This window comes from Thalassophryne amazonica, chromosome 4 (genome assembly GCF_902500255.1).
Source record: "Thalassophryne amazonica chromosome 4, fThaAma1.1, whole genome shotgun sequence".
NCBI lineage: Eukaryota > Metazoa > Chordata > Actinopteri > Batrachoidiformes > Batrachoididae > Thalassophryne > Thalassophryne amazonica.
Window position 1 is genome coordinate 103,482,480 of NC_047106.1, and position 25,302 is coordinate 103,507,781.

General features: G+C 40.5%; 1 protein-coding gene across 8 annotated transcripts in view; it reads right to left on the bottom strand.

Annotated features, from left to right (window-relative positions):
* Nucleotides 1-25,302, bottom strand: part of robo2 (roundabout, axon guidance receptor, homolog 2 (Drosophila)) — a 1,173,428-nt gene that overhangs the window by 88,534 nt on the left and 1,059,592 nt on the right. For all 8 annotated transcript variants that reach the window (XM_034168373.1, XM_034168368.1, XM_034168372.1 and 5 more), the window contains one exon: nucleotides 19,408-19,450. In XM_034168373.1, coding sequence (XP_034024264.1) covers nucleotides 19,408-19,450 — 43 coding nt within the window. The remainder of the gene's footprint in view (nucleotides 1-19,407; nucleotides 19,451-25,302) is intronic.

The window sequence follows — 25,302 nt, forward strand, 5'->3', positions numbered from 1 at the left end:
TCAATAGAGGGAATGAAGAACTAGCTTTACAGATGGTCAGGTTAGCTGGTAAGCTTTCAATTTGTGTATTTTTTCTGATGCTGATTAGATATTTGTGGAGTATGTTCATGTTCAACTTGGTTTTTCTAATCGTGTTTTTGGCATTCTGGTTTGTAATGAAGTTTTTAATCTGTTCTTGACTGTTCGGAGCTGTTTTCATTTTGTTGTGTTTCATTTTGCATGTCCAGTTCGAGCTCATTTGCTGTTTATTCCTCCATTTTCTTTATTCGCTTTTTGTTTTGTTTTATTTCATGCCATGAAAATTGTCAACAAAGTCGCAAATCTGATACATGATCTGGACCGATTGTCATGGTAACGGACTAATATGGGAAAATATCAGACTGCAAATTAGCCAATCAGAGAGAGTTTAGCGTTGTAGCCATATAATAAAATATAATATACTTTGATATAACAGAAATTTCTTTTTTCTTTTTTGTTTTGTCCAGTAGCCTCACCACCCAGACTCATTTTTATCCCTACATAGGAGTGCATTTGGCCAGCCCTGGTCTAATCTTTCAGAAATAGTTTGAGTGTTATGTGCCCTCCGTTCTCAGTATTATGCTCCATTTTGTGATGTGTGACACAGAGGTGTTCCTGTGTCCATGTAACACATCAGGGGCCCCAAAACTCATCTTTTTGTCCAGGTTTGAACAGCAGATGGTTCAATTTAATGTAATTTATTTCTACTACTACTAATAACAACAACAACAATCATCATTATTATCATTATCATTACTATTATTATCATCAAACCAGAAAACAAGCAGAATTAAGTTGTTTCAAACAGCCATATTATCCCCACAAAACAAATGATATGGCAACTTTAGAAGCTGCAGAAAGAGTAGCCAAGCCCCCTTTCTTTGTTGTCTTTATTCCACCATTGGCAAATGTTGTAGTGATGTCTGGGAGAGGACTGACAGGAGGAGGTGGAGGCGAGTGAAGCCTGTACAGCAGGAAGGCCTCAGAAGTGCCTATCTGTGCTCAGGCACATTTCTGCTCTGGTGTGGAACACTTTAATGTCAGCCAGAGTGACACGGAGGCACAGCTGTGCTTCTCGCCTCCGTCTTCCAGATAAGCACTTTCTCCAATATGAGTGCAGATTAATCTCCTTTAATAAGCATTAAGGGGGAAGACATAATCAACATATAAAAATTCCATCAAATCTCCTTCTTGCTGGCCATGCATGGCAACAGTGTGCTGATTTATCTCCTCCGTAATGACAGTTTTAAGAGGCTGATGGACACTTACAATGCATCAACTAATTGTCTGCACAGAAAGGAGCAGCAGTGTAAGGCGGCTCCCATTCTGACTCGTGGTCACTTTTCCCTCCTGTTATTTTAACCTTGTTTATTGCTTCGTATCAAACTCTTCAATAATCTCACTTAACTGTGCCTTCCATAAGGCGTGTTTCACATTTAAAATGCCAGGTCTGTGTCTTGCACATATTTAGGCATTCTATAGTTTGCCATTACATCTGCTGCGGAGCCCAGAGTTATATATAGGCTGTTCTGAAATATAGGTGCATCTATGTTTTCATGAAAAGTGTCATTAATGACAAAAAACATGACAGAATGCACATTAGTTCTGCATCCGGGACAGAATGACTCCATCACAGCTGCCATAGTTGAATCATGGCTGCCTTATCAAGTGGGTCACTGGCAACATATGGTGCTGAAAAATTAATCCAATATGGATGTGTCAAATTTGCAGTTCCCTGAATGACCACCTGATTCTGACTCCAAAAGCAAGTCACTGCCCACAGAAGCCCATTTTAAAATTTTCAGATTTACAGCAGGATTAAAACATGTTTACAAAAAAAAATTGGTTTCTATAACTAGTTTCCAGCAGGGGTGGTGGCTAAGTGGATAGTGCGCTTGCTTCCACCATGAAGATCCACCCCTGCCCATTCACCATGTATGTGGAGTTGTGTCAGGAAGGTTATCGGGTGTCACCGATTGAACGATTCCTCTATAAATCGTCCCCCCCGCCTTCACAGCACCTTTACTGCGCATGCATCATTTTGGAGTGTCAGCAGCAATTCACCAATTATCGCCTCGTTCTGCTGAAAACTACACTCCAGTCATCATCTATCTCAGCGACAGATATCGTGAAGCTTTTGTACAACAATCATTTCCACATAAATTCAGCATAATTTCATAATAAAAGACAGGAGAGCGATCAAAGCTCCACAACAGCGCGTCTGCGTCTGACTCTGTAAGTCTGACTCTCTACACCCAAAGCGATCAGAGGGAATAATGCTATTATTAACCATCAGATGACAAAATAAAACCTCTTAAATCATTCTAAAGTCAGTTTTAAGCAGAAACGAGGCGATAATCGATGAATTGCTGCTGACGCAGTGAAGGTAGGGCGGACTGATTTTTAGGGGGTACCGTTTGGTCGGTGACACCGGCGTAAAACTTCAAATTAACATGCAGATCCATCTCTGTTTGTTTGCGGGGAGACACACAAACTGAGGAATATGCTTTCATTAAACGGCACTCTGCTCAGATCCAGCTCCAACAGCGCACATGTGTGTGTTCAAACCAGAAAATCTTTCTGCTAAATGTTGTGCCATGGAATGTGATGTCATATGTCCATCAGAGCCAAAATTCAGGAGGATGGAGGAGGAAGTATCTGTGCCAAACCAACAGCAGATCCACCTCAGCTCTGCTGTGTAGACTCCGAGTGAAAATAAAAACAAACAAGGAGAACAGCTGGAGGGACTTGACAATGTTACTGCCAAGTAAATCAATGAAATCAAAGGACGCCCATCCCTGAAGTGCAGCTGGCAATTGCTGCATCATGGAGAATAGGCTGGCTCAGTGTGGGAACAATCGCTGTGCATGTATGTCGGAGCCGCGGACCAAAGGATCATACCAGTGGTGGATTATATGCTGGACATGAAAGATAGGACAGTAGACTCAGCATGGACATCATTCTGCAAATCGGTGCGTGGCAGTGACGTACCAACTGCGACACTGTCGCTCATTCATGTGTTTTGGTCGCTAATTCGTGTCTCCAACTGCTCTCCAACAGTCACCCCAAGTGAGAAAGTACCCTAACCTGTGTCAGAATGTCATCATCAGAGTGCAGTCGATGCAGACAAGAGTGATTTGAAGTGATGGTGCCTCCGAGACTGCTTCAGCAAAGGAGAAACATTAACTTCATGGATCATGCTCTTATACTTTTAAAACATGGCTCCAGTTCACCACCTACACAAAAAAGTCAATTTAAGCAAGCTAGCTACAGCTGTATTCTCAGAAATCATCACACAATCTCAGAGCTACACACCTACTTCAATATTATCTTTTCAAGATTATTGTGTACAGGGTTCCTATAGCTTAAGGCAAGATAGAATAGATTTAACACATTTTAACACTTTTTAATGTAAGTCAATGCAATTTAAGACCAACATTGCAGGGTAATTCTACAGTAATGGAATTACAATCAAAGCAATGTTTAATAGTTAGCTAAAATATAGACACATTTTGTTGTCATTGTAATTCCACAACTGTAGAATTGCTGTGCAATAATCAAAATGAAATAAATTTTTGTATTAGGTGAAAAATTATATTTTATTACCTTCCCAATGTCATCACATAAGTTGCATGCAGCTAGGAGAAAGTGTTTCTGCTCTGGCCAAACAAAAGAGATTTCCTGGTTCCTGGTATGTTATTTTGCAAAGCATTATAAGAGACTTTTACTGAATAATAGGAACAATTCATTCATTCATTTTCAGCTACATATCTGGATCCGGGTCGCAGTGGCAGCTCATACTCTACTTCCCTATCCGCAACCAAGTCCTGTAGCACTTCCTGGGGGATCCCAAGGCGTTCCCAAGTCAGCTGGGAAATATAATCTCTCCAGCGTGTCCTGGGTCTTCCCCGGGGCCTCCTCCCAGTTGAACGTGCCTGGAAGACCTCCTTAGACAGGTGACCATTGAGCATTCTCACGAGATGCACAAACCACCTCATTGGCTCCTTTCGATGCGAAGAAGTAGTGACTCTAGTCCAGGTCCCTCCTAGATAATTGACCCTTTCACCCTGTCCCAGAGTGTAATCCCAGATATCTGACAGAGGAATTTCATTTCTGCCGCTTGTATCCACAATGTTATTCTTTCAATCATTATCAAAGCTCATGACCATAGGTGAGGATAGGATCATAAATCGACTGGTACAGGTGCATCCAGAAAGTATTCACAGTGCTGCACTTTTTCCATATTTTGTTATGTTACAGCTTATTCCAAAGTGAATGAAATTCATTATTTTCCTCCATGTTCTACACACAATACCCCATAATGACAATTTGAAAAATTTATATATATATTCTGATATATAACTTATATCTATTGCTATGTTTTATATAGAAATATAATATATTCATTAGTCAGTATAAATATTTATATATAGCCTAATCATATATTGTCCTCTTCAAATTACTAAAATAGTTGACTTCACTGCCATTATCTGCTTCTCTATCATATATCTGTGTGTGTGTATATGTATAATGTGTGTGTTTACAGTGTTTGCAAAAGACCCGTCTACAGTCAAGGCTATATCAGCATATTCTATTACTTAATCCCACTATGAATACTAAAACACGCCAAAACATTTGTCCTGTATCACAGCAATATATGATGTCTGCAGAAAAAAAAAAAAAAAAAAAAAAACCCGAGTGAAAATCAGTTTAGTACTCAGAGACTTAAACAGCACTGAGTGGAGTTGGCCGGATGACTGGTCTATGATGGTGGCCCCGCAGCTCGTCAGCACCAATAGGCAGTACCGGTTGATGTGGCTTCTTCTCTTCACGACCCCAATTCCAGTGAAGTTGGGACATTGTGTGAAATGTGAATAAAAAGAGAATACAATGATTAGCAAATCCTCTTCAACCTATATTCAATTGAATACGCCATGAAGACAAGATATTAATGTTCAAACTGATAGACTTTTTTGTTTTTTGTGCAAATATCTGCTCATTTTGAAATGGATGCTTGCAACACGTTTCAAAAAGCTGGGACAGTGGTAAACAATGCTCAAAGAACACCTGTTTGGAACATTCCACAAGTGAACAGGTTAACTGGAACAGGTGAGTGTCATGACTGGTATAAAAGAGGCATCCCCAAATGGCTCAGCCATTCACAAGCAAAGATGGGGCAAGGGTCACCACTTTGTGAACAACTGTGTGAAAAAAATAGCCCAACAGTTTAAGAACAATGTTTGTGTTCAATTGCAAGGAATTTAGGGATTCCATCATCTATAGTTCACAATATAAGAGATGCAGAGGATCTAGAGAGCTTTCTACACGTAAGCGGCAAGGCCGAAAACCAACATAGACTCTGGTGACCTTCGATCCCTCAGGGGGCACTGCATTAAAAACCGACATCATTGTGTAAAGGATCTTACCGTGTGGGCTCAGGAACACTTCAGAAACCATTGTCAGTTAACACAGTTCATCACTACACCTACAAGTGCAAGTTAAAACTCTACCATGCAAAGTGAAAGCCACACATCAACAACATCAAGAAACGCCGCCGCCTTCTCTGGGCCCGAACTCATTTGAAATGGACAGATGCAAAGTGGAAAAGTGTGCTGTGGTCTGATGAGTTAACATTTTAAATTCTTTTTGGAAATCATGGACGTCGTGTCCTCCGGACAAAAGAGAACAAAAGACCATCCAGATTGTTACCAGTGTAAAGTTGAAAAGCCAGCATCTGTGATGGTATGGGGGTGTGTGGCGCATTATGAAGCATAAAATATGACAACAGAGACCCCGCACTGTTGAACAACTGAAGTCGTACATCAAGCAAGAATGGGAAAGAATTCCACCTACAAAGCTTCAACAATTAGTGTCCTCAGTTCCCAAATGCTTATTGAGTGTTGTTAGAAGGAAAGGTGATATAACACAGTGGTAAACATACCACTGTCCCAGCTTTTTTGAAATGTGTTCCAGGCATCCATTTCAAAATGAGCACAATATTTGCACAAAAACAATAAAGTTTATCAGTTTGAACATTAAATATCTTCAATTGAATATAGGTTGAAGAGGATTGTAAATCAATGTATTCTGTTTTTTATTTACCGTTTACACAACGTCCCAACTCATTGGAGTCGGGGTTTGTATAATGTCTATGATAATAATAATGCAATGTGGCTTAGTGGTTTAGTACTGTTGCCTCATAGCAAGAAGGTCATGGGATCGCTTCTCACCTAAGGTCTTCTGTGTGGAGTTTGCAAGTTCTCCCATGTTTGATGGGTGCCCTCCAGCTGCTCCAGCTTCCCTCCCATATCCAAGACATGCAAGTGTTTGTTTTGAAAACTTTAATTTGACTGTAGGTGTGCGTGCGGGTGTAAATGTGTTTGTCTGTCTGCATGTGGCCCTGTGACAAACTGGTGTCCTGTCCAGGGTGCACCCCGCCTCATATCACATGACTGCTGGGATTGGCTCCAACCACTTACTCCAACCATTTACGTAAGTGGGTGTAGAAACTAGATGGACGATGGATAATAATAACAATGTAACTTATTTTGATATTGTTAATAATGACGTCAGAAGAAAACATGAATAAATTCCTACTTTCCAAGTCTCTGCATTTTTAAAAACGACTGATCTAAGTCATTTTAGTACCAATTCCAGTGGAACATAATTTAACTGTTGAAAAGGAACAAAAGAGGACTAAAACTATTTGGGAAAGATGAGAAATGTAGTGTTGCTACAGGACCGCCATACAGAAAGATACACAAGATGTTCAAAAACAGCCACAAAAGACCACAAATGCGACACAATAACTAAATAAGTTTGTAGGTTGAGCAGGACTGTGGTCATGGCCAATACCAAATCTGGATTTCTTGCAAAATCTGGGGGAAAAAACAAAACAAAACAAAAACATCTTGGCATTTGGTGGGTTAAAGTGCATTCATCAGTCGAAGGCTTTGCATTTGCATTTGCCATGACCACGACTCTGTGCATAGTGTACGCGGGCGGGGAATGAACCTGGGGTGAAAAATGGAGACGGGACAAATGAACAGTACCTGCAGGGTGAAGGTGAAGGACTGAACTGCAAAACAAGAAGACAGAGAAGTTGTGTGTTAAAAGCCTGCAGAGATAAGCGGTGCTTTAGGAGTATCTGCACACTGGGGGTCACAAAATACACAAGTGTGTTATCGCCCAGTGTGTAGAGCAACAGCCAGGAAAGCAGCCAGCTCAAAGGTGCAGAGAGGGTGGCGCAAAGCAAAGAAACACAAAACATGTACAGAAAAAAATGGTACAAACATAAATGAAGCGTAAAAGAAACCAAGCCATCATGTCATAGCTGCCTAAAATCTTACAGAAATATTAATGAGGCGAGAACTGATGCTGGAATATAGTCAAATGTTCTGCTCTCTAATTAAATGTTGTACTTGGGTTGTTGCTTGTATCAACTTGGGGGTCTCTCAGTAAAAAAAAAAAAAAAAAAAAATCAGGGTCAGTGCGTGGGAGGAGAACTGGATGATCTCCAACTTCACTGACCAGCAGAGTCCAGTCTGCCCACTCAGCTCAACCGCCGTGAGCTATTAACCAACGCTGTGGGTAGATTAGTCAAAAGCTGCAGCCTTCGGGAAATGTTTCAAACTGACATCTGTTTGCCTGTTGAGCTTTAACACCACAGCCAACCTCTCTGCTCGCTGCACTTACAGCATTCCATTCATCTGCCACTCATTAACAATGAAGCAAACCATTTCCTTGTTCGCATTTGTAGATGTAGGAAATATTTGTGCAACAGCAGAGAGAGAGAGAAATCAGTTTTCTGAGGAGGAATTCCAACCCTGTGGGCAGTCTAACCTGCGTAGTTGCTCAGGCCCTTTCTCTTCTTTCTCCTCCAGTAGAGCCAGATGCTGAAGCCCATGAGGATGACCCAGCAGGCTCCCCCAATGCCGGCGATAAAAGCCGGCTGTTTCACCACGTCGGTGATCTGCTCCGTGATGCTGTTGTTTCTGTTTCCAGTCATGATCACGTCCCGGAAGTCCTTACCTGGAAACACGGGGACAAACAGGCATGTAAAGCTGAGTGCGTAATAACTGGAAGAAATACAAAATAATTACAGTGTGCACATTTCAACATGAATAAAACCCATTCATAAAATTATTGAAGGCTTGGCTACATTACTTGACAGAAGCAAAGAGAGGTGGGCTTGATTAAAGCAAACACAATGGTTAAGTGACGTCCACATTTTCATAGGAACACATTTTCAGAGCTCCAGCTGAGATGATTCTTGTTCTCTCACTGTTCTTTGTGCAGTCTCACAAAACAGAAATTTCTCTTTTGTTTTTCTACTTCTAATCCTTTGTGCAGCTGTGACTGGACACAGTATTAATGAAACAGCAGGCACAACCGCATTGTTCACTGGGCTCTTTCATGACTTCCATGCTGGTGGAGCAACATGCTGCTAGAATGCTTTAATGTTGCTAGACTTCATAAAGGAGAACCCTAACCCTAGATATCTATAAATTTAGAACACATGTAAGTAGAAAAAAATATTCATACAACTTGTATGGTGTTAAATGAACACCAGTCCAATACTTTTATTTATTTTATTTTTTTTCTTACCCAAGGCCATCAAGTATGGCAATCGGGTATTGTAAAGACTTTGTGTCTGTCCATCTGTCTGTCTATGCTCAGCATAAGTCCAGTCTGATTACTGGACTTCTGATTACTACAGTCTTTAAAGGGTTAAAGAGGTTCAAAAGTCATATTCAGTTCCATTCTGTTCCTTTTTATTTTTTTAGGGCCAGGAATGACAGCCAATCACAGTAGATTGGCTGGTCTAGCTAGCTGCACACTTGTTTGTGTGTAAATTTAACATCTGAAGGAATATATCCTAAATGTGCTTAATATGCATTAACCGTTTGTGTTTTTTCCCCATTCAGAATCATCATAATATTATTTATCTTTTATTGAGCTAAAAATCTATTATTACATGAGTGTGTTTTAATGTTTAGAAGTCATCATTTATATATTAATAGAGCTTGTTGCTGTTGAAGAATATATTACTCATATGCTCATAGTGATCAATATTTATCAATGCTTATTAAACACATAATCAATACCTAAGGTTAATTACATGATATCTATATATTCAAATATTTTGAGTTATATGTTCGAATGCTGTTGAATTGTGTACTGTGTATTGTGTTTATCTAATTAAAGGTGTGTTATGTTTATGATTACATTTGCTTTTGTTCTAAGATTTGCTTTTGCTCAAATAGTTTAGTTTCTTAGCAAGGTGTCATGTTACTTATATAATCATTTTCAAAAAGTCTTGTAAATGTGATGTGTCCCTGTTTCAGTGAGGCCTTGAAGAAATATTAAGAATCCAAACCATCAGAGAAGGAGACTAAACTATTTGTTAGAAGGTTGTGCACATCTTTGTTATATATTATGCAAAGCTAGCAAGAAATAAACACTTATAAAACTGAAACACTGTTTATGTAACCTGATAACACCTGTGAAGTGATTTACAAGACATTTCGTGGACGTTACCGTGGTAATGTCACAGGTTGGTCTAGCTACGTAGCTGAAAAGTCAGTTTCGTTTGTGTGTAAATATAACCTCTTTGTCATATATTATGTAAAAGCTAGCAAAAAATAAACATGTTAAAATGTAAAATATTGTAATTGTAACCTGATAACATCTCTGGAGTGATTTACAAGACATTTCCTGGATAATTTCTGCTAACTCAAAGCTAACTTCCACTCTTGTCAAAAGCTCATGTATGCACACACGCACGGCCTCCTGTATGCGCCATTAAAACGTAAATATTGTTTATGATTGACTGATTGATAGGTGCTTTATTGAACACACCACACACACACACACATATATATCCATCCATTTTTTTCTTCTTATCCGGAGTGGGTCACGGGGGCAGCAGCTCAAGCAAAGCCGCCCAGACCTCCCGATCTACACACACCTCCCCAGCTCCTCCGGGGGAACCCCAAGGCGTTCCCAAGCCAGCCAAGAGATGTAGTCCTCCAGCGTGTCCTGGGTCTTCCCCGGGGCCTCCTCCCAATGGAACGTGCCCGGAACACCTCTCCAGCGAGGCGTCCAGGGGACATCCGGAAAAGATGCCCGAGCCACCTCAACTGACTCCTTTCGACATGGAGGAGCAGCGGCTCGACTCCGAGCTCCTCCCGAGTGACCGAGCTCCTCACCCTATCTCTAAGGGAGCGCCCAGCCACCCTGCGGAGGTAACTCATCTCGGCCGCTTGTACTCGCGATCTCGTTCTTTCGGTCATGAGCCAAATCTCATGACCATAGGTCAGGGTCGGAACGTAGATCGATCGGTAAAGCTTTGCCCCCCTACTCAGCTCTCTCTTCACCACGACGGTCCGATACAGCGACTGCATCACTGCAGATGCTGCACTGATCTGTCTATCGATCTCATGCTGCATCTGTCCCTCACTCGTGAACAAGACCCCGAGATACTTAAACTCCTCCACTTGAGGCAAGGACACTCCACCGACCTGAAAGCACCTTTTTCCGGTCGAGAACCATGGCCTCGGATTTGGAGGTGCTGATTTTCATCCCGGACACTTCACACTCAGCTGCAAACCACTCCAGTGCACGCTGAAGTTCCTGATTTGACAAAGCCAACAGAACCACATCGTCCGCAAACAGCAGAGACGAGATTCTGTGGTTCCCAAACCAGACCCCCTCTACACCCTGGGTGTGCCTAGAAATTCTGTCCAAAAATAATGAACAGAACCGGTGACAAAGGGCAGCCCTGGTGGAGGCCAACGTGCACTATATATATATATATATATATATATATATGCACTGGGATACCAATTAAACAACTACAAAATATAAAGAAGACAATGCTCATATGGACGAGGGTATTTTAGCATTATGTTATATTGTTTTTGAATTCTGTGCAGGCTCTATGCTGGAACAGCTTTTTGTCAAGCACAATCAGTTCATGCCAAGGTTTCAAACTCACAACATACCGACACTATCAGCACTTGCTATTGTTCTGTTGACCTTGATAAATCATGGTACATGTGCAAACCTCACCTATTTTCATGTTTCCTCCCATAATTTTGCACAGGGAGGACAAGCCACAAATTGCATATTCATCAAGGCAAACCCCATAAATTGACAATTTGGGTGTGTACTACCTTACAATGGAATTGCATGGGGCAAGCTATAAACACGCAACTGAACAAGCTAAAACACCATGACAAGTCTCTGGTAGCATACAGAGAGTCCCTATGGAGGTAAGCATGCCCATGGTTATGTCACTAAATGAAAAGAAACTTCTTAAGATGAGTGACTATACAGTTATGCATTAATTTTGGCCTCCAGTCCATTCAGTGGTTCCTCTGTTCCACTGTCATTACAAGTTGATTGCTTTTGAGGAGCACATTCCCTCATAGCATGTAGCTGGTTGGTGTTTCAGCTCTAAAGCAATATTATAATGATTAAATTAATTTTTGCCCAAGTGAAAAGGTGAACCCACCGAAAAATCAAAAATAAAGCCCAGGTTGAAGAATGTCAAAGTTCCCTATGGCACTCCAGTTTCTGGTGTGTAGATTGGAACAAAAAGACGTGGGTTTTAAAGGTCTGTACTGCATGCTGTGCCTGTGTTTGCTCGCATATACTGATGTGTTTTATAACCATTTGAAGTAATTGGAACCCTAAGGCTAAGAAAAAATACCCAAGTGTGATGAATTAGAACTGAGACACTGACCACGGGAGCAGGGAACAGTAAAATATAATGTGCCGACAGGAAAAAACAAAGGCCTGAAAGCTTACAGAAAAGCCCCAGGTGAGCTGGGTGTTTGCTTAGCTCAGCCTCTAATTCACTGCATTGCCCATAAAACACACATATGAAATGAGAGGAGAGGATCTCGGCCGTTATTGATCTCTGATAGTCGCTCGTCTGACTACTCTGCTTGACAGCATTCTTCAAGGGTGATAAGACAGACAAATCATCACACACTCTGTACACATAGTCCAAACAGACTGTATGTGTATGTGCAAAGCTGCCCATTCGCCTGTCAAGGACACACCAAGTGCTACGCCCACGGCCGCAAAAATGCACCAGATATTGTATCTGCGAGGCTTAGGAAACTGCTCTTGGAGAGGATTATGTGAGTGACACAGGGGAAATAAGAACATGCTACAGGCCAAGCCATCAGTTATGGGTCAAATCAGGCACAATCTGCCTCCATTCCACATAAATCATATGGATCTAAGCCACATATCAAAATAGTGACATTGTACAAACACTCTCTGTTTGGTTATTTAGTTCAAATGGAATTTTAAAACTGTTTTTCTTGAAATCTATTGAAAAACTAGAAGCACTCGGAGAGTGCAAACCTCCGCCAAGTCCATGGGGTCACTGACACCATAACATCTACACGCCATGGAATCACTGAACCTAAAAAAGTCTAACAATGATGTTTGCTCAGTAGTAAAAAAGTTTCATCTGCTGTGACTGGACAGCATGTATCCTTAGCGCTTGGCATCACAGTTTATTGCAACTTGCACCTTTCCCAGAAGCTACTGTCATCTGAGCATTGATATTGATATTGCATGTGCTTATAGACAAAAACAAATAAGAGAGAAAATTCAATTTATTATTCAACTAAACTGCAAATATATGAATTTTTTAACATTTATGAAACACTTCTCTAAATAAATAACTAAATTCTGAGATAGAACTATTTTTTAAGTGTTGCATGTGACACAAGGCCATAGGGTCACTGACCCTAAAAAGATTCCCTCCTTGGCACAGTGATCTATTCAACAATTCAGTGTTACAACCAAAACTATGATACATACACTTTTCTTTCCTTTATATTTGACATCCTTGACCATCAAAACATACCACTAGAACTTGGAATCACTTTTATGTCTTTATTAGTTCAAACGTTATTGTTAAAAACAATTTTTCGGTAATGGCAGTTTTCTTCTGGATCTAGCTCCATAACATTTGAAGCTACATCAAATCTGATGACCTTACTGAATGAGTACAGATTCAGCTAAAATTTGGTGTTAGTTGTGCATCTCTAGCTTCATTTCTCACCTCTCACTGACACATTTTCTATTTTCCCTATATTTTTGCATATTCTGGATCACCAGATCCGGAATCCGGATCCGATCATCACCAAACTTTGTTGTTTGATAGAACATTTGACTATGTTACACCCTAATTTTTTTTCAAGCCTTTCTGCCTTTTGTGGAGTTATAAACTAGAATGTCAAAATTGCCCCTATCCCGCAATAGTGAAGAATCCTTTAAAAGATTCCTGGATCCGGATCGTGATCCGGATCACCACTAAAATTTAATCAGTGTTCCTCTTTTCATTTCCAACCACTCCACAAAATTTCATCAAAATCTGTTCAAAACGTTTTGAGTTATCCTGCTGACAAACACAGACAGACAAACAAACAAAAAAAACATAACCTCCTTGGCGGAGGTAAATAAATAAATTACAGTAACCAATTTTTTGTTTTTTTGTACATTGACCTTAACTAAGAAAACAGGTGTTTTTCCAAAAGTCTCGCCCAGACTCTGAAGGAACCGCCTTGAAAATGGGACCTCAATGTGAGGCAGAAGAAGAGAAACAATCCTACAGAGGCCCAAAGGCACTTCCACTTCCCACTGGCACCAGGTGCAGCTAACTACCTGGCGCTACACTTGAACAAGCAGCCAGCATAGTTTGGAAGAAAGGCCCCACAACATGGATAAAAGTGGATCGTAGCAACACGTAATCTGCTAATTTATTGAGATTCCTGGGAAGTAGATTGGTCTCATTGAATTTACATATTGTGCCTTTAACATCATTATTTTTCAATCAAGTGAGCTAAACCCAGCCGATAATAGTCTGAGGATGGAATGATTAAAATATACTTTCACTTTCCCCCAATCTCAATTCTCTTTGTACCCCTTCCCCTTCCCCTTGGCCCTACCCTACCCCTACACTACCCCTTTAAAACAAGGGGTAAGGCGAAGGGGTATGACTCTAGCCCTATGAATTGAAAACCCCTCTGTCTTAGGAGAAAAAAATTGCCTGTGTCAAACTGCTGTCTTCACTGTTTGTTAACATGGCAACTGAAATGCTACTTGTTGCCGTAGCCTGTTGCTCTTTAAAGCAGTTATGTGGAAAATTGAAGGAAAACACTACAGCATAAAGTAGATGGGAAAAGCGCGGCAAGTGGTGGGCTAATTCACTGAGAGCCTGCCTGCAGCACACGGAACAGTCTAAGGCAAAAGTCTCCATTGTAGCATCCAGTGACAGGCAAACAGTATGAAGAAGGCGAGGAAGAAAAAAACAAACAAACTGTAGAATAGACACATTCCCCAAAGTGCAGAGCTGTACAGGTTGAGATTTGTTGGCAATCTCACAGATTGTTTGAGATCTTGGAGGTTTACCTAGTCGAGGTGTGATAAGCAGCAGCTAGATGGAACTGGTGATCCTCTGGGGAGTCTGTTGATAGCCACAAAGGCTCAGTAACTGGTGTCATTGAGACGTGCCCAGTCTCTGTAGCCCATCTCTCTTTTACAGAAACAGAGCAGGCTGCATGGGGGGTGCACGCGGGGGGTACCTCCTCACACCTCTCCCTGGGTAATTATTTTTACATTATTACATGTGCTCAGATCCCAGCCGCCCAAGCGAGGTGACAGGCAAATTTATCACCTGGGGGGCTTCTGGGTTGCCTGTAGCCAGCAGCAGAAGATAAATGACAAAATAAAAAGCACTCTCTGCTTAAATGTTTCTCTAATTCTGTTTAGGAGATTTATGAGTTCATCTGTAGATGCATGAAGGAGATGTGTTTGAAAATGTATATTTGCACACAGGGCATGCATTAAAAAGCACACAAACAGGTATTGGTGATCTATCAATTTATCAGCCATTCATCAGTGTTAGTATTATGTAAGGCGTGGCTGTCGAGGGCATGTTATAAATATGCCATACGAAGCTTAGGAGCAGAGTTAACGTAAAGTTGCAATGATGGGAAGCTACTGTACTTTAATGTTTGCTCTAATGCAATGTCATGGACATTGTTATCTAAGATAGTTATGAGGTGTGTTTTCAGTTTCAACCCCCTCAACTATTCCAATGTAAATGAACATTTTACTTTATAAAAAAATATCTTTAAAAAAAAAATGTAATGATTGCTGATGAAAACAAACACCATGTTAAAATTAGAAAGGCCACTCAGTCCTTTTTCTGCACCTTCCTTTTTCTGCACCTTCCTTTTTCTGCACCTTTGACAGTGATTCATACAAAAAAAAATCTTTCTGATTCAGTTACACCAAGATATATGGTTCTGTGTGGCCATGAAATTTGATCAAAAGTTTAACAGTTATTATTCAGTTTGACCTTTCAAGTTCCCAATGTCAAAGATCATGTGACAAACAGGGGAATGATATGACTTCATATTAGGGCCCTAACCTCGGGTCCTATGGCACACTATCATGGGCAATCAGAATGTCACCTGTTAAACTTGCACACAAGATGCACTACACTGTGGTGCTGAATGGTGTAGAAGTTACTGGTGAGAAATGGATGAGCTTGGAAGGAATGAGCATGGGGGTCTTTGATTTGGACCTCATCCACGCAGATGACCCTTTGCATGACCCTTTGCAAGGTAAGTTAAGAACTGTTAATTTTTCATGAACCGCGTTTTGTTGTATCTGAGCATTGTGAAGCAGTTGGAGTGAGTTTCATGCATCTGTTATAAAGTTGAGTGTGTGATTAGTCTGTTAGATGTGTTTTTGTGGTAAAGCATGGGTTTTTACACATCTTAATGATGCATTTATTATAAGATGATATGTTTTTTTTTTTTTTTTCAAATGTATCTTGACCTATTTTAGAACTGAATTCTTCCATGCTTGTCCAGCCCAGTGGTTCTTAACCATGGTCCTCCAGTACCACCTAACCTACATATTACCTACATACAAAGGAAAATTGGTGCTGGGCATGAAAATGACAACTACATTAGTTGGAACCTTGCAATGACACTTGTGTTGCATAGTGTACCATTCTGCACATGGTGGAAGTTAAGGCCCTTAATGTTTCATAGTGTATGTTAAAGCATTTCTTCAATGTAGCAATTTTAAAAATCCCATTATATGAGCGAAGCGACACGCAGCGGCACAAAGCTTGCTCATGTTACAGTGAGTCCCAAACAGGAATTGCGAAATTTTGAGTCCACACTGAAATGGGAAATGTCAAATGTCAAACACTTTCTGGATCCCATAAGGTGAGATCAAGAGCCAGAAATGAGGTCCAGGTTATTAAAAACAGCATTTCTCCTTTAATTCGGGTTGCCTTATATATGTGTTTTTCCAGTAATTTTTAAAGGAGCAGGCAGCTGTTGATTAACTAACCTCTTAATTTTGCTGTCTGAGTGACAGACCAGTGACAACTTTAGATAATAAATTTAAATTTATCTTCCTTAAACTCAAACTGAAAGCAAATCTCTACAACTTGATATAAATTAAAACTATAAAATCCAAGTTCCTGATGAAGTGGTGTAGAGGAGGATTTTCTTAAAAAGAAGACCCTGAACATTCAGCTACAATTTGCCAGAAAGAACATCTGAGATGAAAGCTTAAATTTAATGTTTAGTGAAAGAAAGTTTGTATTTTTTCATAATTGATGTAAATATAGTCCAAGACATATTCAGTGACTTGGAAATGTTCATGTTTCCATCCCCTGACTTGTCTGAAGAAAACTGGCAATAAAACTCATTATTATTTACAGGTATTATCAAGTTTTAGATATTTGCTTTGAGTTTGAGGAAGATAATTTTAGAATATTCTTTATATTTTTTTGTATTTCTTGCACTTTAAATGGCATAAACAAATTAAAATGTGTGAAATACCAAGTGTTCCAATACTTTTGGAGGGCACAGTACTCTAACCTTATGATGAGTGCAAAATGAGTGTTATTAATACTGTTTTAACCCTCTGGGGCTGACACCATCGTATACGACGGCTAAGACCAAGCTTTACTAAATTATAAATAACTTTTAATGATATGAGATAGAAACTTACTTTTTTTTGCTGAAAAGTTAACTCCGCAGACTTTCGAGCCAGCCATCGGCCATCTTTGTACTCCTCATAGAAGCTGTGTGATGATGTGCGCAATGTGAGTGTCCAATCAGAACTTGTTCACCGTCACATGGTTTTTCAAAATCCAATCGTACGGCAGATTTACCTCACGTGAAAAGCCAAAGATCGTTTTCAGGAGTGATATGTTACTAGTTGGCCCATTTGAATAGCCCCCTAGGTGCTCCAATGAGTACATACTATTAGTACATACTCAGTGTGCCCTGCGCCATTACGCACAGCGATCAGTGAAAGCAGGAGCAGACAGAGAGCCTCTGATGACAATCTCAGGTGCTCAAACAAAGAAAGTGTAATTATCAGGATTGCTCCACTAGTTTGCATGTGAATGTTACTGGATAACTCTGTTGCTTTGTCTGCATAAAGCATTGTTTACCATATCAATGGACAACAAAACGCATAGACCATTTTGTATATATTGTTCAAAATGTGCACTTGTGTTTATTGGTGGAACCTTTTTGTTGTACAGTCTTTCACACAAGACCTCAAATTACCTTATAAATAGTTGTTTTTATAGTTTGCTGTGTGTTTGAATAAATGTGTGTGGAAAATTATTTTTTGCTTTATTTTTTCTTTGCCTATTTTGATTCTAAACCTTTATTATACTTATAAAACACAACAAAACATATATTTCTGAAAGCATGGGTTGTCCTGAAAAAAAGACATAAAACTGGGATGCAGGGAGAGCTGTTAACAGCAATAATTCACTGTTTCAACAATTTCACTGTTTATGCACTTTGTGTGAAATCATAGTCATATTATATATCATACTGATATGACAATATTGACATATAATTTAGCCTTATAGTACAGCCCTACTGTCAACAAGCTGAAAACTTTGAATATTAATTTACATCTACATTAAAAATGCTTAAAGTGACAGGGGTTTAAGAGGGCTGTAATTAGGGAGGGTCTGGGGGACAGAGCTCCCCCCCCCCAGAAGCTGAAAGGTTTTAGCCATGCCAATCCTCCCTGAAGCATTTGCTCAAAGAAATTATGAAGGACCTAAAAGCCATGGTTAGATGGTGAGGAGCTTCCAGGCATGTGAGAGGCAAATAAAGAAAAATGTTTAAAAAGGTGGGGGGTCTGGGGTGCAGAGCTCCCCCAGAAGCTGAAAGGTTTTAGCCATGCCAATCCTCCCTGAAGCATTTGCTCAAAGAAAGTATGAAGGACCTCAATGACATGGTGAGATGCTGAACAGCTTCGCTCATTCATGTCTGCGACATATGCATATTACATTAGCATTAATTTTCTCCCAAAATCAAATCACTTCAGCTACTTCAGTCCTGTCACCCAAGTTTTGTCCAAATCAGATAGACAGAATGGAAACAATACTCATATATGTGGCACTTGTTTAATAATTACTTTATTAATTTGAACATTTTATGACCAGTAAAGGCCACCCTGTATTTTCTTCATGAGACTTCTATTAGCTAGTGATGCAGTGTGCCAGAAAAGGTTAAATTACTAAATGGGACAATTGTTCAAAATAATGATTATTGGCTTAAAATGCTGAAAGTACTATGGTGGATACATCAAGTGAAGAGTGGGGATTCCTTCCTTCAGGGAACAAGTCCCTGTTTTGAAACACAAAATAAACCAACTGCTTCAGAATAAGGTTCCAAATTTAGACACATTGTAAACACCATGATGGCATAAATAAACTACAGCACAACACTCGGATAGTGCAGATCTCCTCCAACACTAGTTTCCAATTCCAAATTCTACCTTGAAAAAAAAAAAATTCAAGATCAAGTCATTTCAAATGAGAGTGATTGAGGCACTTTTGATTGAGATATATGCAAAATGTACACCAAATGGGCTTTTCAATATGAATTCAAATGTCCACAAAATCCACAATCTGGATAAAACTTTGCCAGGCTATAGTGAGTGCCAGTCTGCACCTCACTTTCAAATATGAGAGTGATTAGGGTACATTTGATGAAGATATAATGTAAAATATACATTAATTGGGGTTTCAATGTTAAATTTAAATGGCTACAAAATCTGTAATCTGGATCAGATGACTTTGACCTTGACAATTGAATCAGTTCTTGCCTATCAGGATAGTCTTCAGTAAAAAAAAATAAAATAAATAAATAATCATAACTATCTGAAAAATTGTGGGCTCCAGGCTGTTCACAACACGGACAAAACATAACGTCCTCCAACTCCGTTGGCGGTGATATGACTAAAATAAATAAATACATCTTGTTGTTCTTGTGGTTTGTTTGTGGTATGACTCACCTTCCATTGCTCATCAGACCACCATCAACTCTCTGAAATGTGACTAAAATCAGAAGAGAAAGAAAGACAAAAAAAGTGGGAAAATGAGACATTGACACATCGGAGAACTTTTTCTTGACAGTGATGCAGGCTTAATTTCCATAATTATTATAACATAACAGTATCTAGATTTGCCCATGTGCTTTCACTGCCATGTATTCTTTTGTTCATTTTCTTTCATATGCAGCTTGTTGATGGACTCATAAAGCGATGCAGACGTCCCCCTGTGTCCACTGCCTTTCATTAAAATAAAAACAGGTGGTGATGATGAGCGCTGCTTTGCTCTTCATAAGTGGAGGACGTCATGTGCTCCTCAAGGACATGACGCCTGATGAGAGAGAAAACTCATTCGCCGCTCTTATTTTGCTCCTGAGTTATTATCAGAGTTGTGATTAAATCTCCAGCCAAAAAAATGATTAGAAACGGCAGAGGGCTCATTAATCACGTTGAATTTCCTATCTACGGGCGTGATGGCTGAGTTACTGATCCTTCAGTTTGCATGGCTCCCCACAAGCCATGCATGTGGGCCGTTCATTGCAGTGATCTCGAGATAACAAGGGCCGCACTTTGTCGGAAAGAACTCAAGAGACGGCTGGAAAGGATTCATTTCATCTCTGTTCAGTGGCCGCCATGACAAGGAGGCATCAAGACTTTTAAGAACTTCAATGAATGGCAGAAAACACACACAAAAAAAAAGCAGCAGGAGTTTGGAAAATCACCTTGTGAAAGAGAAAAAGTGTGTGACAGATACAGAGAGAGAGAGAGTTTGTTCCACTGATGGAGATTAAAGGGAGAAGGAGGCTGAACATTCCTTGTCTTTCTGCTTCATTCAGGCTGATTCAACAACAAGCCCAGACACGGGCCACACAGAGGGGCTGCTGATGCACTAACACACCTGATAGGGAAAGGAAATTCCCCAAAATAATTATAGGGGAGCGTTAACAGGAAATTTTGATAGATTGTAAACATTCCCTGAGCTTATTTCATCCTATTTTTATTTTTTCTCTTACTTTTGGAATAGTTGTAGGACTTTAGACGGGACACAAGACTCGCTGGTTTGTTTATATTCCACAAAAAACTTTGCTGTACATCTCCATCGTTCTGAGAATATCTCCAGTGCTGTTTGTCTTTTTATATGTGTGTTGCCACTGGAGCGACAAGTGTCACCTACAGCACCAGGAGAGATACTGTTTGTGTGTGTTTTGTCTTTAGGAAACCAAATTCATCCAATTTAACATGAAATGGAGACAACATATTACTGAGATTTGAAAGAACTAGATGTTCTCATTCCCAAATCATCACAATTTCAGGTTCGGTCAGTGCCCCTTTGCATCACTATGTGACGTGTTGCGTCAAAGTTTGCGTCATTTGGTGCAAACTACCAAATATGAATGCAGTTCTTTAATATTTTCTCATTTTGAACATTCTGGCTCAAAGGACACAGGAAGGAAATCACAGTATTTTGTTGTACACATCTCTATTTGACTCAGAACTCTACATGATTACTAGCAATGAGGCGGGAGAATTGTGAGCCATTTTCCACAAGTAGAACATTTAGTGAATCTTTTCTTAGTGGGGCGGCACGAGTGCCTTAGTGGTTAGCACTGTTAACTCACAGCAAGAAATCCTGGGATCGTTTCCTGCCTGGCCCTTTCTGTGTGGAGTTTGGATGTTCTCCCCACATTGGAGTTCCCTCTGGGTGCTCCGGCTTACTCCCACTTCCAGAGACATACAGATTAGGTGAAGTGGTGACTCCAGATTGATGGTAGGTGTGCATGTGTGAATGTGTTTGTCTGTCTACATGTGGCCCTGCAATAGACTGCTGTCCTGTCCAGGGTATACTCTACTTTGCCCCCATGATTGCTGGGATAGGCTTCACCCCCCGTGACCCTTCCAGGAGTAAGCAGGTATAGAAAATGAATGAATGAAACTCCTTAGTGGTAAAAGGTTTTTCTCAGCTTTAACTAATTTAGGTGGAAACATAATATATTTTGTCATTTTTACACTTCAGCCTACAACATCCTACTCAAAGCCAACCGATAGCTTCTATCAGGAAGGGCCGACTACCAAAACACACAAAGACAGACAAGAACGAGAGACAAGTGGTGAAGACAATAACTGTGATATGAGACACTGAGGAGACGGGGCCCCAACCATACAACATACAGTTGTCACAAACAGTGACAGCAACAGTCTGTTGTCTAATTAGTGAGCATCCATGCCCTAATCCAGAACACCATAGTGTTAATCCCCTTAAGAGCACCCAAAAAAACGAATTGTGGTGACGGCCACAAACACGCAACCATCCACACACAGAGACCCCGATCACAGCTAAATATCCGATCACTACTGTGGCTGGTGTGTTGGGCCAAGACAAGAGTACAGAACCTTACCATATGACATGGACCACTCCGGCACGTCAGAAGCCACGTGGCCGGCCGTGACCAACGACAGAAGTGGGTCCAGGATGCAGGGTCCTGGGGGAACCAGGAGAATAGGGGCAGTGGAAGGGCACGGGGGCCAGGAAAGGCAGCCCCCGCAGCCACGGGGCAGCACAGCAAACCAACAGGGGAGCGGCCCGACAGCGCCGGAACACACCCCGACAACACCCCCCATGGGGTCACAGGGAGCTGCCCCAAACCCGAGGGAAGCACACAGGGCGCCGGCATGGGCCCACCAATAGGGGGAAACCCAGAACCACGCCACCTGGGCCACGGCCCCCGAGGGCGGGAGCGAGCGGTGGCAAGGACAGGGAGCAAAGAAGCCACCGCAACCGAATCCAAAGCACAAGGTAGGGACCACCGAGCCACACGAGGGCGGGGCCCAGCCCCCAGACAAGAGGCGAGGCCTGACCCCAGGGCCAGGAAGAGCACAAGCACAATATGTTTCTTGACATTTGATCATTTATGTCTAAAATTAACCACTTCATCCTTGATGGACACATAACCCATCCATCACGTTTCTCTGGCTTATGACACTGAGGTTGATTTTTAAGGCCATCCAATGTCAAAGGCCATTTGATCAAAAGAAAGTTGATATATGACTTCATATTAGTGCTTAAAAGTAACCGTAGGTGCACCTTTTACCAATTCTTCAAAATAGCCATGTTTATCAAAATTATGTTACTTTGCTGTTGGCTGACTCTCGGTCCCTCCACCACACGTGGTCCATATCAGCTCAATGCTCTTCCAGTTATTTTGCTCACCGTAATTGGACAAACAGACACACGTGACCGGAAACAATATCCCTGCATATGTTTTTTTTTTTTCCTCTCAGATGTCAGAATAGAATATCCACTGCACACAATCAACATGTGGATGAAGCAGCCTCATCATATAAATCTTGAACATAGTGAGGGACACATTTGTGCTTGTGTTTCGCATACCGATAGCAACATATCGTGTTGGTGGTCCAGAGTTAGCCCCCTTTCACAGGCTCCCTGTTCATTGTGATGGTGAATTTCATGGTTTTGTAGTGGATATATACAATTTTGAATGATTGTGCACTAATTCAGGGCTCTCCAATTTGGGGCCCACGGGCATGTCTGCCCCACCATTTCTACTCCATCAGTGGTCTTTCCAGGTTTACTGCAGTTCCATCACTGACTACAATTTTACATGTAAAAATTGTGGGGTGATGTGATGTTTCTGTGACGTATGTCCCTTCACCTTCTCCCATTTTCACTCAGGTTCACGACAGCAAATACTACATGGATATGCATGTTGATTTGGCACAGATTTTATGCTACAACTCCACATTACATGGAAATGAGCAATGAGCAAGGGTGGTTTAGAACAAATAATGTTCCACTCTGGAAAGAGGCACACTAACTGCTGAGCCTGTGGAGTTTCTGCAATGAGCAGCCATCAAGTGGGCTCACAAATTTCGCTCCTTCACCCCCTCCAAAATTCTCTATGATGTCTCATTATGCCATTGCTAGTACATCACTGAAAATGGCAATGCAAGATCTATCTGTGGGCATTTTGTAATGCATAACAAGTGTTGTAAATATTTTCATCAATTTTTCAAGGTTAAGAGGAGAGGTTAACACTGAGCAGCATGCAAAGTGGTGGAGCAGGCGTGCTTAGTGAGAATGATGACAGACGAGCGTGAGTGTCGTAGTCCATCCAACTCCGTTTTCATGACCACTCACCGGAAGTACTTTCGTCACGGCAAACAGGAAGTACACAGGACGTATGATGGGAGAGACCAAGGTGCATGAGCATAGAAATGGCGTAGAAACGGAAACCAGCAAAAGGCTGGCATAGGAATACACTGAGCAAACCTCTTTACTGCCGTAACTGTGTAGCTTCAATCAACAAAGTAGTTTGGAAAAATTAATTAATATATTTAGTTCACGTACTAATTAAAAAGCAGGAAATGCGTAATAACATCGCTGACTAGTTACCGCTTTCGCTGCATTTGTTTTGTGCTCGTCATGCCGGACACCAGTGAAAGGCTGGCGTAGGAATGCACTGAGAGAAACGCATTACTGCCGTAAGTGTACAGCTTTGATCAACAAAGTGAAGCGTCACTCTCCGCTCTGAGCTGAAAATGAAAAAAAAAAGCTCCCATCAAAATCTTTCATTAAATAATCCAGTTACTTCCGTGTCCAGTAGATGCTGACAAATTCAGAAATGTATGATTTATTTTACAGTTTAAAGGCTTCCCCATGCAGTCTTTTTCTTTGTCATTTTCAAAATTGTTCCATTCATGAAATATGTCTGTTCTAGCAGATCCTGTGACACCACTTGAAAATGCTGTAGTACATATGCCGGGCCTGTACGTAGCACTGCCCACAAGCATTTACTGTTTATAATTTAGAAGCATTTCTATTTATCTTTTATGGTTACTGGGCAACCAATAATTTAATGCTTTAATCTATTCTCTTTATCTATTTATCTATTACATAATTCAGCTTTAATCATTATTGCTAGAAATAATCAACAGCTCTATTATAGAATTCAGTTTAATCATTATTGCTAAAAATCTTAGACAAAAAGAAGTTTCACTTTAATTCTTTATGGTTACTGGGCTAATGCTTTAATCTATTCTCTTTATCTATTTATCTTTTATGGTTACTGGGCAACCAATAATTTAATGCTTTAATCTATTCTCTTTATCTATTTATCTATTACAGAATTTAGCTTTAATCATTATTGCTAGAAATCTTAGACAAAAAGAACTTTCACTTTAATCCTTTATGGTTACTGGACAACAAATAATTTAATGCTTTAATCTATTCTCTTTAGTCTATTTATTTAATTCAGCTTTAATCATTATTACTGTAATGTGTGTGTGATGCTTTAATCTAGTGTGTGTGTGTATATATTTACGTGTGTTCGCACACGTGTGTTTTCAACACAAAGGCCCCAATGACGGCCGCCTCTATGCCCACAGTCACCATACCAAGTTTGGTGTCGATCGCTGAATCGTTGCAGAAGTTCACGCCGAACACAAATCATGCGCATACATACATACATACTGTTTTATATATATAGATATATATAAAAACACACAAATTTCCGGTATCTCCCAAATATGAAAGCTGCTGATGGTGTTGGGCTTGTAGCCAGACCCGTTTGCTGTCTTCACCTCCACTCACCCTATTGAGATATCCCATAATCCCTTGCGCACCACTAGGGATGGGTATTGATAAGATTTTATCGATATCGATGCCATTATCGATTCCACTTATCGATCCGATTGCTTATCAATTCCCTTATCGATACCACTTGTGAATTTTCTGTGTACTAAAAGTAGACTTTACAGGTTTTCTGTGTCAACATTTTAAATTAATCACTGGATCCTTGATCTCTGGACATAAATAAAAATATAAAATCTGTAGTTTTTGTC